The following is a 15787-nucleotide window of genomic DNA, read 5'->3' as shown; positions in this document are numbered from 1 at the left end:
GTCAACATATCCTACTTGATGTTCTAACAGTTTAGCAAGCATTATCTTTACTTATAAGTAGAACTAAATTTCATGAGTTAGGATCCCAGCTTTGCCACTTATTTAGCTGAGGGATCTTGCACAAGTTACTTAACATCTCTGTGCCTCAATTTCCCCATCTGTAAAGCAGGTGAAATAGTCTGTACCTAAAGTGTTGTTATATGGATTAAATGAATTAATATACAGAAAGGGCTTAGGAGAGTGTACAGTACATAATAGGTAAAAATTTAGGAAATTATGTCTAAATTACTATCTAATTTAACTCTTGTACAACTGCACAGAACAAGTATAATTAATCTTAAAATGAGGCACAGAGAGGTTAAGTGACCCACCTAAGACTACAAAACTTCCCTCTAGCTCTAACATTCCAATTCTAAATTTACCCCAAAATGAAAATGAGTTTTTAAAAGTTTCATATTGGGACGCCTGGGTTTCTCAGTCAGTTAAGCGTCCAACTCTTGCTCTCGTCTCGGTTCATCATCTCACGATTCACGGGGTTGAGCCCGAGTCCAGCTCTGAGCAGACAGATGACAGTGCAGCCTCTGCGTGAGATTCTTGCTCTCTCCCTCTCTCTCAGCCCCTCCTCGACTCACTCTCTCTCTCTCTCTCTTCCTCTCTCAAAAATAAAAAAATAAATAATTTTTTAAAAACTTTCATCTTAACATAAAGTTAAAAAGTTAACAATGAAGTCTACAAGTTTTGAGTATAATCAGATAACCATGAAGACATTCTACATTTCCCCTTGGAATCTAATTTCTGCAGTGAATGACAACTGCTAAATACTTTAAAAATAACATCTTTTAGGAGTGCCTGGCTGGCTCGCTCAGAAGAACATGTGACTCTTAATCTCGGGCTCATGAGTTCAAGCCCCATGTTGAGTGTAGAGATTACTTAAATTAATAAGTAAACTTAAAAATATATATAACATTTTAAAAAATAGATGGAATAGTTGAAAAAAAAAAGCAACTTAGTTTTTATAGAGAAAATTCTAACTCATTAAACTTACCTAGTTTAATTAGCATATAAAAATACTCAATGGGGGCGCCTGGGTGGCGCAATCGGTTAAGCATCCGACTTCAGCCAGGTCACGATCTCGCGGTCCGTGAGTTCGAGCCCCGCGTCGGGCTCTGGGCTGATGGCTCAGAGCCTGAAGCCTGTTTCCGATTCTGTGTCTCCCTCTCTCTCTGCCCCTCCCCCGTTCATGCTCTGTCTCTCTCTGTCCCAAAAATAAATAAACGTTGAAAAAAAAATTAAAAAAAAAAAATACTCAATGAACAAGACCAATACACTAACAAAAATGGTAGTTTCATTCCACTCTAAAGTAAATTTACATAAAAAGACTAATTAGAAGCGTTCAAGGCTTTTTTCCCAGACATACTTAGAAACTTAGGATTCTTATATAATTAACAAAAACTAAAATTATTCAGTTCAACGATCATCTGTTCACTTGACACATATGTAATGGGCACTTACTAATATGCTAGACATTGTTTCAGATGCTGGGAATACAGCAGCAGTGGACAAAACAGTTACTGACCCCATGAAGCTTTATTCCAGAGAAGGAAGACAGACAATACAATAAGCAAGTAAGTAACTTTAGATGGTTATAAGAGTGTAATCACAGGGTAAGCAAATAGAATGCCAAGAAAAGGGTTAGTCTTGAAGTAATCGGAAGACCTCACTAACACGTGAGCACAGACCCTTTTAAGAGGGCCAAGCACAACAATATGTGTACAGTAGTCATTCCCTTCCTTGTATCTGCAAGGGATACATTCCAAGACCCCCAGGGGAGGCACCAACCCTCAACATACGAGTTTTCCTATACATACATACCTCTGATAAAGTTTAACTTATAAATTAGGCACCACAAGAGGTTAGCAACTAATAATAAAATCGAATAATTAGAATGCTGTAATAAAAGTTATGTGAATGTGGGGCATCTGGGTGGTTCAGTTGGTTAAGTGTCCAACTTTGGCTTTGGTCATGATCATGCGGTTTGTGGGTTTGAGCCCCACATCGGGTTCTGTGCTGACAGTTCAGAGCCTGGAGCCTGCTTCGGATTCTGTGTCTCCCTCTCTCTCTGCCCCTCCCCTGCTCATGCTCTGTCTCTGTCTCTCTCAAAAATAAATAAACATTAAAAAAAATTTTTTAAGTTATGTGAATGTGGTCTCACTCTCAAAAGTATCTTAATGTAGGGCGCCTGGGTGGCGCAGTCGGTTAAGCGTCCGACTTCAGCCAGGTCACGATCTCGCGGTCCGTGAGTTCGAGCCCCGCGTCAGGCTCTGGGCTGATGGCTCAGAGCCTGGAGCCTGTTTCCGATTCTGTGTCTCCCTCTCTCTCTGCCCCCCACCCCCCCCCCCGTTCATGTTCTGTCTCTCTCTGTCCCAAAAATAAATAAACGTTGAAAAAAAAAAAAAAGTATCTTAATGTACAGTACTCACCCTTCTATATGTGATGATACGAGACAATAAAATGTCTTAGCGATAGATGAAGTGAATGACAAAGGCACTGTGACATAAGAGTTGGGCTAATACTGACCTTCTGACACTAAGTTGGGAGTACCATCTACTTCTGGACTGGGGTTGACCTTGCGTAACTGAAACCATGGAAACTAAAACCATGGATAAGGGGAAATTACTATACTTACCACTACTGAACTGCACAAAATGGTCATGATGTTAAGTTTTATGTTATTTGTATTTCACCATTATTTGTAAAATAATTTTAATTTTAAAAATAAAAAACAAAGATGGTAGATAAAACCGCAATCTAAAAGGGAAGTGTTTCATGTAAAAAGGACCAGCAAAGGCAAAGTCCCAGAGACAAAAGCAAGACTGGCACTTTTTAAAGAGCTCTGTGTAGCTGGAGTGGAATCAAACAAGGGAAGAACTGTAGAGGTACTGTGGGGGAGAAAAGCATACAATGTACGTCACATAGGGCCTTATAAGCCACTTATAAGGACTCTGACTTTTACTTAAAATAGTGGGCCAGTGAATCGGTTTTTTTTTTTTTTTTTAGCTTGCTTTTGCTTTTTTTGAGGTGCAATTCATGTAACACAAAACTCATAATTCTATACATTTTAAAGTATACAATTTGCCAGTAGATGGTCTCTGACTAAAGAAGTACCTTATGAACAGGATTCCAGACTACTATGTTGAAAACAGATTGGGAGAACAAGAGAACAGGGAGAACAGTTAACAGGGTTTACAGTGATTAAAGTGAGAAGATGTTGGTTTGTATCAATCCAAAAAGCAGTGGTGCAACTAGTGAGAAATATTCAAAGTCTGCACATACTTTGAAGGAGGAGCTGACAAGATTTGCTGACGGACTGCATACAGAGTACTACATAAAATAACTCCATCCTGCAGCATTCTATGTCTCCTCCTTTCTCTACTGATACTTTATTTTACTCATATATAAAAGCATACTAACAACATTTTACTTTCTGGTCCTCAGTTGTAGTTGCCAGAAATCTGGCCTTCAGAAATCATGTAATAAATTCACATGGTACCTAGTACTTGCAAGCTTCATGAGAAATTTAAACATCCCACACTTAAAAAGAGAAAGTAATCTTCTTGGTTATGTAAGACAATGTCCTTAATCTTATGAGATGCATTAACGAAGTATTTATTGTTACAACTTACTTTAAAATGGTTCAGAGGGGAAAAAAAAAAAAAAAAAAAAAAAAATATATATATATATATATATATATATGGTTTTTTTACATCTATTTATATATGAGCAACAAAGCAAGCAAGGCAAAAGATAACCATTAATAAATTTAGGTCAGGGGCACCTGGGTGGCTCAGTGGATTAAGCATCCGACTCTAGATTTCGGCTCAGGTCATGATCTCACAGTTTGTGAGTTTGAGCCCCTCCTTGGGCTCCAAGCTGATGGTGTAGAGGCTGCTTGGGATTCTCTTTCTCCCTCCCTCTCTCTATAAAAGTAAGTAAACTTTAAAAAAATAAAATAAATTTAGATGAAAGGTATACAAATATTAATTGGACTACATATACTTCCAACCTCTCAGAAAGTATAGGGACGCCTGGGTGGCGCAGTCGGTTAAGCGTCCGACTTCAGCCAGGTCACGATCTCGCGGTCCGTGAGTTTGAGCCCCGCGTCGGGCTCTGGGCTGATGGCTCAGAGCCTGGAGCCTGTTTCCGATTCTGTGTCTCCCTCTCTCTCTGCCCCTCCCCCGTTCATGCTCTGTCTCTCTCTGTCCCAAAAATAAATAAACGTTGAAAAAAAAAATTTTTTTAAAAAAGAAAGTATAGAAGCTTTTAAGATACAAAGTTAGGAAAAAAATAGAGTATATATATCAAGTAAATGCCTATGTGTCAAATTGGTAAAGAATAACTGGATTGGATCTATTAAATGGAGAAAACATAACTAATTTTCAAAATTTTTAAATTAAAAGAAAAAATGGTTGGAAAAGTAAAGCAATACCAGAAAAATCACCTACTTGCAAGAGTGATAAAAAAAAATGGCCAGCAAGTTCTAAGAAGTAGAAGAAAAAACATAACTTGGTCTCCCTTGCTGCTGGAAAGCTTGGAAAGTCTCTCCCTTTTTAAAATTTGAGAATAGTAATTTTTTTTTTACATTTATTTATTTTTGAGAGACAGCGTAAGCAGGGGAGGTGCAGAGAGAGAAGGAGACACAGAATCAGAAACAGGCTCCAGGCTCTGAACTGTCAGCAAAGAGCCCAACACAAGGCTCGAACCCACGAACCATGAGATCATGACCTGAGCCGAAATCAGGAGTCTGACACTTAACTGACTGAGCCACCCAGGTGCCCCTACAATGCCTTTTAAGGCATGAGACATGTTTCTTAGAGGCAGTATAGTATTTAATGAATTCAGTATGAATTCTGGAGCCAGACTGACCATGTTCAAATCCTGACACTGAAAAAGTTACCCTCCCTGGTCCTACTCCCTATTTGTAAAATGAAAATAACAGAACCTATCTTTCAGAGATGTTGTAAAGACTGGGCCCTAAGAACATTGCCTGGCATATAATAAGGGTTCCATAAATGAATACTGAATATTATTAAATATTTTCTATGTTCCATGAGTATTTTCCATATTCTGCTTACTTTCCACAATGAGGCTACAAACAAAAGCTTCCTTTCCAACTTCTGAATCCAAATCCTACAATCTTCTGTTTAAATCTAAATTAAATATAAGAATAGGGCAAAACACATAGGATGAAAATTTCACTAATATCAAGATTAAAAAATAATCAGAATATATCTTGTTGATGGTGGGTCAATATCATTATCTTTGTATGGAACAGCAATTATTATACAACAAACTTTTTTTTCTATCTATATCAAAGAAAGTTATTCTACGATTTTAAGAACGGGACAAGAAAACTCTGCAAACATGTTTTGACATTACAGATCTCCCGATTTACAGAAAAACTCAATTACAATAAATGGGAGGATGTGTAAGAAGAAGCTAAGGCTGGCACATTTCCATTCCTCAGAAAAATTACTTGTAATCAAGTTGTTTTCAACAGACTTTTCACTTGTATAATTCTAAAATTAGGTACGAAGAGCATTTTTCCCCAACAGAAAAGTGTATTTCCTTCCTGAGAAACTTGAGTCATCAACTGTGTCTTAGACATCATACTATGTTGACCAATGCTTCTTGTATTTGATCTTGAAGCACTAAATACCATTAACAAAATTGTTCTCTTGTATGACAAAGTTAAACTTCCAGGAACTATCCTGTCCTTTATTTCAGCAATATACTTAAGTATCTTTACTGTATTCTCAGAAAAGTTACTTCAACAAGGTGACTTCAAACTTAAGCCACATTATCAATTTCTTCACTAGAAAGGAGTCAGACCATTTTCTACAAGGAAACATCTATCTACACCTAACAGTTGTAAGTAAAAGTTCACGATTGTAGGGTGTGTTCTACAATTATAAGCATATTTCAACGCACCCACTTTTTGGGATGAAGTGGTTTCTAAAAATTAAAATAATAGAGCTAGCTGGCTCAGAAGTTAAAATAAGTAGCTCTTTTGTCAATTATAAGCTAAATTAATTACAAAGGGCACAAAACATCAATGGTTAAAACTTACTTAATATATTAAATTTCAACCACTAACTTATGAAATACAGCTTAAAAATCCAAAAGTGGAAACATGTATATAATTTAGATTTCTATACTGAATGAAATGCTTTTATACCATTTCAAATAAGAGCAGACACAAGTGCAGAGAATAACCCATATAAGAGACTGTGACTTTCAATCTACCTAAACACACACACACACACACACACACACACACACACACACACGCACACACACTGGGTTCAGCTACAACTGTACTGTTGGTATAGATCTACCCCACACCCTCACTTAATCCCAAACCCATTCTCATTACTTCACCCTTCTCCCATATTACACCCCAAAGCACCTGCCTCTGCCTCCTTCCAGGATATTTGGACATGCAATTCTGCCAAAGGTGTTAATGATGATAATAAGAGGAAGGGGGAATGAAGTTATAAAAAAAAAAGATGAAAGTTTTTAAGAACTGAGGAGTTCAAATTTCAAAGAAAATATTTTGTAAAAGTTAATTCTGATTGCAGAAGTTACTGGATGAGTCCCTCAAAACTATCCCACAGAAACTAAAATCCTACTATCTATGGCTCTTCTGGGTTAACAAGCAACTTGTCTGGTTTGGTTTTTAAATAATCTTCATGAGTTATCAGTCATTCAACCACTATTATAAATTAACAGAATCAGATTTACTTCCCAACCACAAACTGGAAAATGAAGAATGGGAAATGCTAGAAGATAAATGATAAAGTAAAATTTTCAGAGCTACGGTGCATAGAACACTAGGAGAAAAAGGTTTAAACAGAATAGAAATATGGAAGCTTATGAAACTTGAGTAATCAATTAAGACAGCAAGCGATCAGAAATTTAAAAAAAAAAAAAAGGTAAAAAGACTCAAGTTTCCTCTAGAGTTAGGTTTCTCACCCTCAGCACTACTATTTTGGCCAGTAATTCTTTGTTGTGGGGGGCTGTCCCGTGCATCGTAAAATGTTTAGCAGCATCTCTGGCCTCTACCCACTAGATGCCAGTAGCATCCCTCCAGTTGTGACAATCAAAACTGTCTCTAGACCACTGATAAATATTTCAGTGTCTGCTTTGCATATACACTTTACACGTTAATTTTTTAAAGGCTACAAAACTGCATAAATACTACAATGCAAATTCATAATAATAAGCATTTTAAAAGACTGAATGATTAATATTAAAAAGTTATAAAACTGCACGGGAGAAGGAATTATGTCTTTTCTTAAATTCTATTTTCTAATGCTTGGTATCAACTTTCTAGCATTTCAATTTCCAGAAATACATCTTATCTATCTGTATTTTGAAACTAATAGATTCCAAATGAAAGTAGGCCTGGAAACAACATAATTTTAACAATATTTGTATAACATAGTCTCCAGCATTTTTACAAACTTAAACCAATTAATTCTTTTAAAACTATTTTTTAAACTTTTTAAATGTTTATTTATTTTTGAGACAGAGAGCGAGTGGAGGGAGGGGGTACAGAGAGACAGAGGGAGACACAGAATCCAAACCAGGCTCCATGCTCTGAACTGTCAGCACAGAGCCCGATGCCTGGCTCGAACTCATGAACCATGAGATCATGACCTGAGCCGAAGTTGGATGCTTAACCAACTAAGTCACGCAATTAATTCTTAAGAAAAGAGGTAGCAAATTAATATCACACTCAATTCGTAAGTACAGGATTCTATCTATAGTCTTATGAAAACTACATCCAAAGTTCAAATACGTGTATGAGTATACCTTGCCATCATCAATGCAAGCAAAAGCAAATAGAAAGACAATTCTGCTCGAAAAATCATATATGTACATTTGACTCAAATGCAAAGATCACATTCTTTTCCCTACTTTATCTCTGAAATAGGAAGTTCATAATTCACATAAAATCAAGAGTATCAAGCATATTCTTGAACCAGAGAGGCTAATTCCAACTTGAGAGTAAACATATACTTGCAAAGTAAAAATATACCTGCTAATGTATCTTTAAATTTAACCCTCGCCTCCACTCCAAATTCACCAAACTTCTACCTTGCAACTATCTGGAGCAGTGCTTCCCATATGATGAGCCACATATTTCTGAAAGACTGTGCAAACTTTTAACCAACATCCAACAAAATTATTAGTTTTCAAGTAAGATAAAATCCCAGACTCTGACATACATCCCACACTAGAACCTATCTAGATTCAAAATCTTACGATGTCTTATTTTCAACTTCAAACACTGAGGTCCTCTAAGTTTTATAAAATCATACTCTCTCCAGTGCAACAGCCTCTGAGATGTGCATTCAACAGTGAGCCCTCAATAAACTTTGTTAGCTTCACTTTAAACTTCCGCCAAGTTTTACCAGTTTTTCTTCTGTGAGATTTCTTGTTCCATCCTTATTTATTTCTACAATTACTACCCTAATCAAGGACTCAAACACATAATTCATCAAGCAGCTAACGTATCCCCTACTGTATCATATCCCACCTCCTCAACATGGATTCCAACCAACATTCCATAATACTCTACCTTGCAGTTATCATGGCCTAGAATATGAATAATTGGAGTCCTGGTTATCATGGCCCAGTTAGCACTTCTCATTTCCTGCCATGGACTCTCCGTTCCAGGCAAATAAGCCTACAAGAACCTTACTAGACTGTTAAGTCATTCCCTTTTCTCAAAAAGCTTTCCCCAACTGGCTAATGTTCCTTTAGCTTAATAAATCCTCATTTCAACTGCAACTACAATACATAATTGGAACTGTATTTTTATATCTTGGCATTTCTGTCTACGCTGACAAACTCAGTGCTTTTTACTCCTCACTCAAGACTGTAGCTTCACGACTCCTACTAACCACAGACTACAATAAACTGGTGACTAAACAGCAATGTTCTCACTGTACACATTCTCACACTGTTTACTTGGAATTGTAATAGCTTCAGAATGAATTCACCCAGTATCAAAAGGAGTCTACATTCTCTAAGAACTATTCTCAGTACTGCTATTTCCTGCAACCTAGTGAGACAGGACTGTCCCTACTGGTCCAAGGCAAAGCCTTCACACAGCAGGATAGCAATGTTACTGCCCTCACGGGAATCAAACTGGTAGGATTATTAGTTTTTCCTTTTATTCTTATTATAACATTGCTTTCTTTACCTAGTATAAAAATTGACAACTAAACTAGTTAGAATTACTGGATTTTTATTCACAAAAAGCAGCCATTTTAGAGTTGCTTGGAAGAACCACTAACAATCATTAAATAAATCAATTCCTCCTTAAAAAAAAATCTGGGGCTCTTTACCCAAGCATATCACAGAGAGTTGCCCATGTGCAAACAGTCCAAATGCAAATCAATTCCTAGAATTTGGAATGTCTGCCCTGTGACTTGGGGCTCAGATTTGAAAACACTGTGTTTTTCTGTCCACACTCTTTCACATATACAATTTATCTCCCCATTAGTGGCCACACAGGCCTCTCACTGAAACTTGTGTTGGCAGCTTTAACCAACGACTATGTTAGCCCTGCCCCCCAACTTCTCCACACACACAAATTCCATTTTTGTTACTCCACATATATATTTTATGCTAGACCATTCCAAAAATATACCTCCAACTTTGGCAAAAGTTTTCTAACCATTAGAATGCGATATAATTCAAAGGCAGACAAATTTAACTTTATGCAAATCACAAAGTCACTGAAACCATATGTAACACACAACAGTTATTTACTGCAAACAATAAAACACAGTCTGATAGTATGGGGAGCCTCTGTCACCTACCTTTTACCTAACTGCTTCTTTAAATACAGAGAACAGTTGTCTTAACTTGCAGTTTACATTCCTGCAGAGACTACTGCAATTGCCTATATTAAGATGTGGTTAATATCAACAATCTAGCATATTAGTTTTGAACCACAGTATTCATGATTCAGATCTAGGAAATGATCTACCTGTAGCCATATGAGTGTGCATTTTATTATTGTGTCTTCCTTTATTCATCATTTTTCTCTCTTCATTCTACCCTGCCTCTATTTAACTAGCAAAATACATTGGTACAACATCATCCTAATTGTTCAGAACAAGACAACCCCAACACTAAACTCCCCAAACCAAACACTTACGTTAAAATAGATAGATAGATATAGATACATATTTTTCATATATACATATATATACACACACGCACACACATATATATGTATATATACAAAGCTCATGTACATGTATTCCATAGAAGATGCAGAACTTATTCATTCCACCTTGTGTGTAAATGTATCAAGTATAGTTATTTAGTTTCCCCACAGAAAATGTATTAGGAACAACTAATTAGAAGGTGATATCCTAAAAGTTTGCAAGAAAGTCAGGAAATCTAACGAAAAAGTTGGAAATACTATTGAAACTAGGTACAAAAATAAAAAGCACAATCACTTAGAATACCCATTTCAATTGCTTCTGGGAAAATTAAAAACAAAAACAAAAAACCAGAAATGACAATACAGACCAAGGACAAGAACAATTGTTCTTTATACTAATCCTCAATCCTTTAAAAAAAGATTAAAGTCAGCCCATTTTAAGGACACAGTAAATGTGTAATACATCTTAGAAAAACTTCCATCAAAAATTGCCAAAATTTTACAAGTCTAAGTCCCAGAGACTTGTTATTTGGGAATCTTCCCATATGTGAACCTGTCACTGTCATCTCCCAACAATGTTGGAACATGTAGCTTATTGCTGAATGTATTACTCCATTTCATTTTATGAATTCAAAGGCAGAGTTTATGTTTATAACCTGTCCTTAAAAGAAAGGAAGCCTAAGTTTTTACTTACATGACCCTCAACCACTTTTTTCTGAGTCTCATCCAAGTAGAAAAAGAAATGGTTTCTTATTTGCTCACTGAAATAAAGTGATTCAGAAAAATTATAACCATCATTCTTTAAGACCTTCAAATTGTTGGGGTGCCTGGGTGGCTCAGTCAGTTAAGCGTCCCACTTCAGCCCAGGTCAGGATTTCATGGTTCGTGAGTTCAAGCCCCACATCGGGCTCTGTGCTGATAGCTTAGAGCCTGAAGCCTGCTTCAGATTATGTGTCTCTCTCTGGGTCCCTCCCCTCCCTGTTCGTGCTCTCTCTCTCCAAAATAAACAAACATTAAAAAACAAATTACAAAAAAAAAGACCTTCAAATTGTTATCATGGAAACAGGAATTTTTTTAATACCAAATAATCTAATGGTACATAAAAAAAAAAAGCACTGTGTATGCCAAAGCTTTTAACAAATTTTTAAGACTACTGAAGAAATAAAGAATTACAAAAAAATATAATAAAAGTTGGATAAGAGGTTACAGTCAAAAAAATATTTTTAAAAGACTGGGTTCATCTATGCAAGCTGAAGCCAAGGCAGAGATGCAAATAGCATACTCACAGGATCCACACCAGTAACAAAAATGAGTGAAGCAGGCCAAGCGTATTACCAGTAACTGCACTGATAGTAACTGCACTGACTGGTAGCACATGCCCAGTCTAAAAAGAACAGCTACTGCTCTCTACCACTCTGCTACAGACAATGGGAATGCGGCCCAGAAGAGCCTGGGGTTTCCAATTCTTCCCCCCAAATAGCAGAAATTCACAAATTTCATTGAGAAATTTCCCAATTTTTCAATGTTGAGAACTAGTTGAAATCTAAAGACACCTCAAATCAAACAAAACACATCTCTAAGGTGTTTTAGTCCAGGGGCCACCTTTGAGCTAATATGTGAAAACTGCTTTCAAAAAGGCTATGAGAGGGCAATGGGTAAAAAGTTCAGGCTTTGAGGTTAAGCTGGCTTGGGTTTGAAGATCTAATTCACCACTCAGCAGGTGGATGATGCTCAAGAAATTATTTCATCAAGCCTATTCCTTCAACTGTAAAATATCACCACTCTCTCATAAATGCTGACAAGTGAAACTCGTAACACAGTATCAGACACACAAAAGACATCAGAGAAATGTCCCTTCCTCCCCCTCCTTAACCCTGCAAGTTCTTTGTAAAATGTAAAAGAGATCAGATAAGAAACACCCCAGAAGATCTTAAACAAGTTATAAAAAGAACATCAGAAAACAAAGGTGCCTGCTATGCCCATTTTCCCTCAACCCCTGCTACTCAGAGAGCTCCTGTACAGAGAAGACATAGTTAATGTAGGGCATGACTGTAGGGCCTCAAGATGATACAGCTAACTGGATTATCAATCTCAAGTTAAAAAGATGAACAGTCAGAACTCTTAAAAACAGAGACCAAAAAAAAAAAAAAAAAAAAAAAAAAAAATCTGTCTCTCATTAATTTCATAGATCCTTATAGAAGTGAGAGAAATTGCTTAAGCTTAAGCTTTGATACTTTTAATACTGTTGGCCAAACTTTCAGAAAACTTATTTCTAGAGAATGCATGGTACAAAGCAAATCATTTACACTGGATTTTTAAATGTAAAAAAAAATGCCACACTCTAAACTTCATTTCATATATAATTTCATCAAGTACTATTGGATTGAATACTGCTGGAGCTAAAATATCTTTGCTCCTCTCAAACACACTAATTTTTAAAAAGAGAAAAGACAACAACTCTCCAAAATATTTGTGTTAAAAAGTAATATTCACACATACATAAAAATTCCTTGCACTATATTTACTCAGAATAGTTTCAATAAATTTCTACCACTGTTACAAATAATAAAGAAAAGATTTTTATGTATACATTTGAATACATGTCTGTTAAGACACTAACTCTGGAAACTTTACGGGATATTCCTACAAATACAATAGACTGAGACACATGTTAGAAATGAACAGCCTTAGGAAAGCTGAAGTTTTAGGATTCTAAACACTTTCATTCTCTCTTCCAACTTTCCACTTGTCATATTAAAAGAAAAAATTAATGCAAAACAATGACTGGCAAATCAAAATGGGGGAAGCAACTAAAACCATTTATTAAGAACGTAAAAGTGATCTATACTTTAAAGTTAAATCTGTACTTTAAAGTTAAATCCAACTTCTCCTAATATACATAAACATATTCATTTCTTTCATACGCTAATACAAGTACATTCAATTTGAATGTATTCTATTCTGCGTATCATCATCATATAAACTTCTTACAAACTTGACCATAAATATAAATAGCTCAAATTCATATTTAAAGGTAGTTCCTATCACAATAAAATCACAAATATCTCCATATGCCCAAAGTCTACAATCTTGATGCTAATTTTAAAATGGAAGTTTCTTATTAGTGTCTTTAAGTTCTGCTTAAACATAAAAAAATCAAAAAGTAAGTAACCTTTTAATGTTTAATGCAATGATACTTTCTGAATGACTCGAGAGTTTTGAATTTAGATTTTTGTGTAAGAAGTGTCTTAACCCACAAAGATTATGCCGTTAATTCACTTTTTCTTCAACCATCAGGCTACACCAGTTTCTATTCTTACTGTTTCATTCCTTAAAAACAAAAGTCATTTTATATATTACCACTCCTCAGTAGTTTAAAGTACCTCATGCGTTTGTCTTACTTTTTACCACCTTCTAGAAATCAAGACTCCAACACCTGACTATAATCACAAATAGAACAGACAGAAAAATGATTTGTTGGAAGCCACATACAGAACGTAAATACAAATGTAAAGTGAAAAGGCCCTTATAAGAGTATGTAGCACTTGATACTTCTTAAAACTAAACATCTACTAGAAGCTCTTAATCTAAAAGGTGTATCTAACAAAAGAACACCACAAACTACAACAAATGTGTACCTACAAAGTATCATTCTCCGACTAAGTAGAACTCAAGTCGAAAATACACTTGGCTCTGCAATCGCCAAGTTAAAGTGACAAAGAACAGAAACAACGCACTACTTAAAATACACAGCATTTTCTAAGTGATCACATTAGGCTATACTCATCCAAAGCATTCCGGGAATTTTTTTAATTCAGTGCTTTTAAACACACTTTGAGGTGTTTTAAGTATACTTTGGGCAAAGTCAAAAACTTTACCTGAAATAAAGCCCTTTACACAACAACAAAACAATGCAGCCGGTCCTAGGATACGCTGGAAATAAAAATCGTCTTCAAAACCCGAGTTATCAAGAAAGTATCCGCTTACGGTAAATTTAACTCCAATTTGCGGGGTGGGATAGTTGCTACAGTCTGACAACCCACTAACTACATTGTTCGTCTACTCCACCTCAGAGTTTAAGAAAACTCAAGTTGTGGGTCACCCAGGGAGTGTCCCTCTAACAGACACAATCCAACCTGCTGATCAAAGAACATCCCGAAACGGCTTACCTTTCTCCCCACCAAACCCTTTCCCCTGGGCAACAGAATGTTTTCACTGAGCATAAACACACCCTCCAGAGAGCTGTCTCCAAACACTCGGGCAGAGGCAGGGCACTATCGACAGCGGAAGCGACTCGTCTCAGACAAGCAGGGGACCACTGTTACCCCTCCACGGGCTGCCCCTCTGCAGAACCGGGTCAGTCTGGATCGCCGCGCGGGGTAAAGAACAATACATCAGCCCCGCCGCACACATCGCAACTTCCCACGAGCCTGCGCGGCGGTTCCCCGCGGTGGAGCGGACTCCAGAATCCCCCACCGGGCAGAGGCTGGGGACGGAAGGAGGGAGGCAAAAACTGCCGGCCCCGCGGCGACTGCCCGTCCCGGCAACCCGGCGAGCAGGCTGGAGGTATGGAGCCCCCGGCCTGGGCTCCACGGCTCACGCCCGGCGACTCGGATCTCCAGACTATTTCTCTGGGAGGCGACCCCCGCCTCCCGTGGCGCCGGGGCAGTGGGGGTAGGGAAGGCCTCGGCGGAGGCTCGGAGCCTCCACGGCCCGCCACGGAAGGGAACGCGGTCGGGGCGCGGGGGACAATAGGGAGCCGGGAGTGCTGCGCGCCGGAGTGGCGCCGCCGGCCGGCCGGGCTGACTGACGCGCCCGCCGCGCGGCGCGACTGGGCTCCGCTCGACCCGGCCGCCGCTGCCGCCGCGCGGTCCGCGGTGGTCAAGGCGTCCCCGGCGTTCGGGGTCGTGCCTCACCTCCCAGCCCCGCCGCCCAGGAGAGGAGCAGAATTAACACTCTCAGCAACACCATCTTCCGCGGCCGCCGCCTCCTCACGGGTTAACAGCAGCACATCGATCCGGAGGGAGAAGCTGAAGGGGCTTGGTCCGGAGTCTCCACGGGAAGCCGGGACCTCCCCTGGCAAGAGAAACGGCGAAGCACCTCCCTCTCGCTCCACTTCAGGGGCCGGCAAAGCTCCCAGCTCCTCCAAAACAGGGACCTCCCTCCCCCTCGTTCGTTTCCTTCCTCCCTTCCCCGCGTTCCTTCCCCGCGTTCCTTCCCTCTTCTCTACCTCCCTCCCCCGAGCCTGGGGCCTCCGCCTCCTTCCTCACCACGTGACGCACCGGTGCCCAACCAGCAGGTCCAGCCGCACCCCTTCCTCCCGACCCTCCCCCTCCCCCAGGCACCCCAGGGGCGGGCGCATGCGCACGGGGCCCGGTTCCCGGGCTGCTAGGCCTGCCGCCGCTTCCTGTCCGCCGGCGGAGAGCTGGGATTGGGTTTGGGAGGCGGGGTTTCTCTTGGTCCCGCCCCTCCAACGAGAGAGCAGCTCCGCAGCGCTAACCAGGCTCCCTAGTTCTTATCGCTGCTAATGACCGTCCCCAA

At 38.9% G+C, this 15787-nt stretch overlaps 1 protein-coding gene across 2 annotated transcripts in view; it reads right to left on the bottom strand.

The window, feature by feature from the left end:
- Window positions 1-15516, bottom strand: part of ADAM10 (ADAM metallopeptidase domain 10) — a 141474-nt gene extending 125958 nt beyond the window's left edge. Inside the window, exon 1 of one of the 2 annotated variants that reach the window (XM_045449599.1) lies at window positions 15163-15516. In XM_045449599.1, the coding sequence (XP_045305555.1) occupies window positions 15163-15217 (55 nt within the window). In that variant the 5' untranslated portion in view covers window positions 15218-15516. Of the gene's footprint in view, window positions 1-3835; window positions 3883-15162 lie in introns of those variants that run through there. The other variant, XM_045449600.1, reaches the window with a different exon arrangement.
- Between the last annotated feature and the right edge of the window lie 271 nt (window positions 15517-15787).

Source organism: Leopardus geoffroyi, chromosome B3, assembly GCF_018350155.1.
Source record: "Leopardus geoffroyi isolate Oge1 chromosome B3, O.geoffroyi_Oge1_pat1.0, whole genome shotgun sequence".
NCBI lineage: Eukaryota > Metazoa > Chordata > Mammalia > Carnivora > Felidae > Leopardus > Leopardus geoffroyi.
The sequence above is the reverse complement of the archived record's forward strand: the minus strand, read 5'-3'. Positions and strand labels throughout refer to the sequence as shown.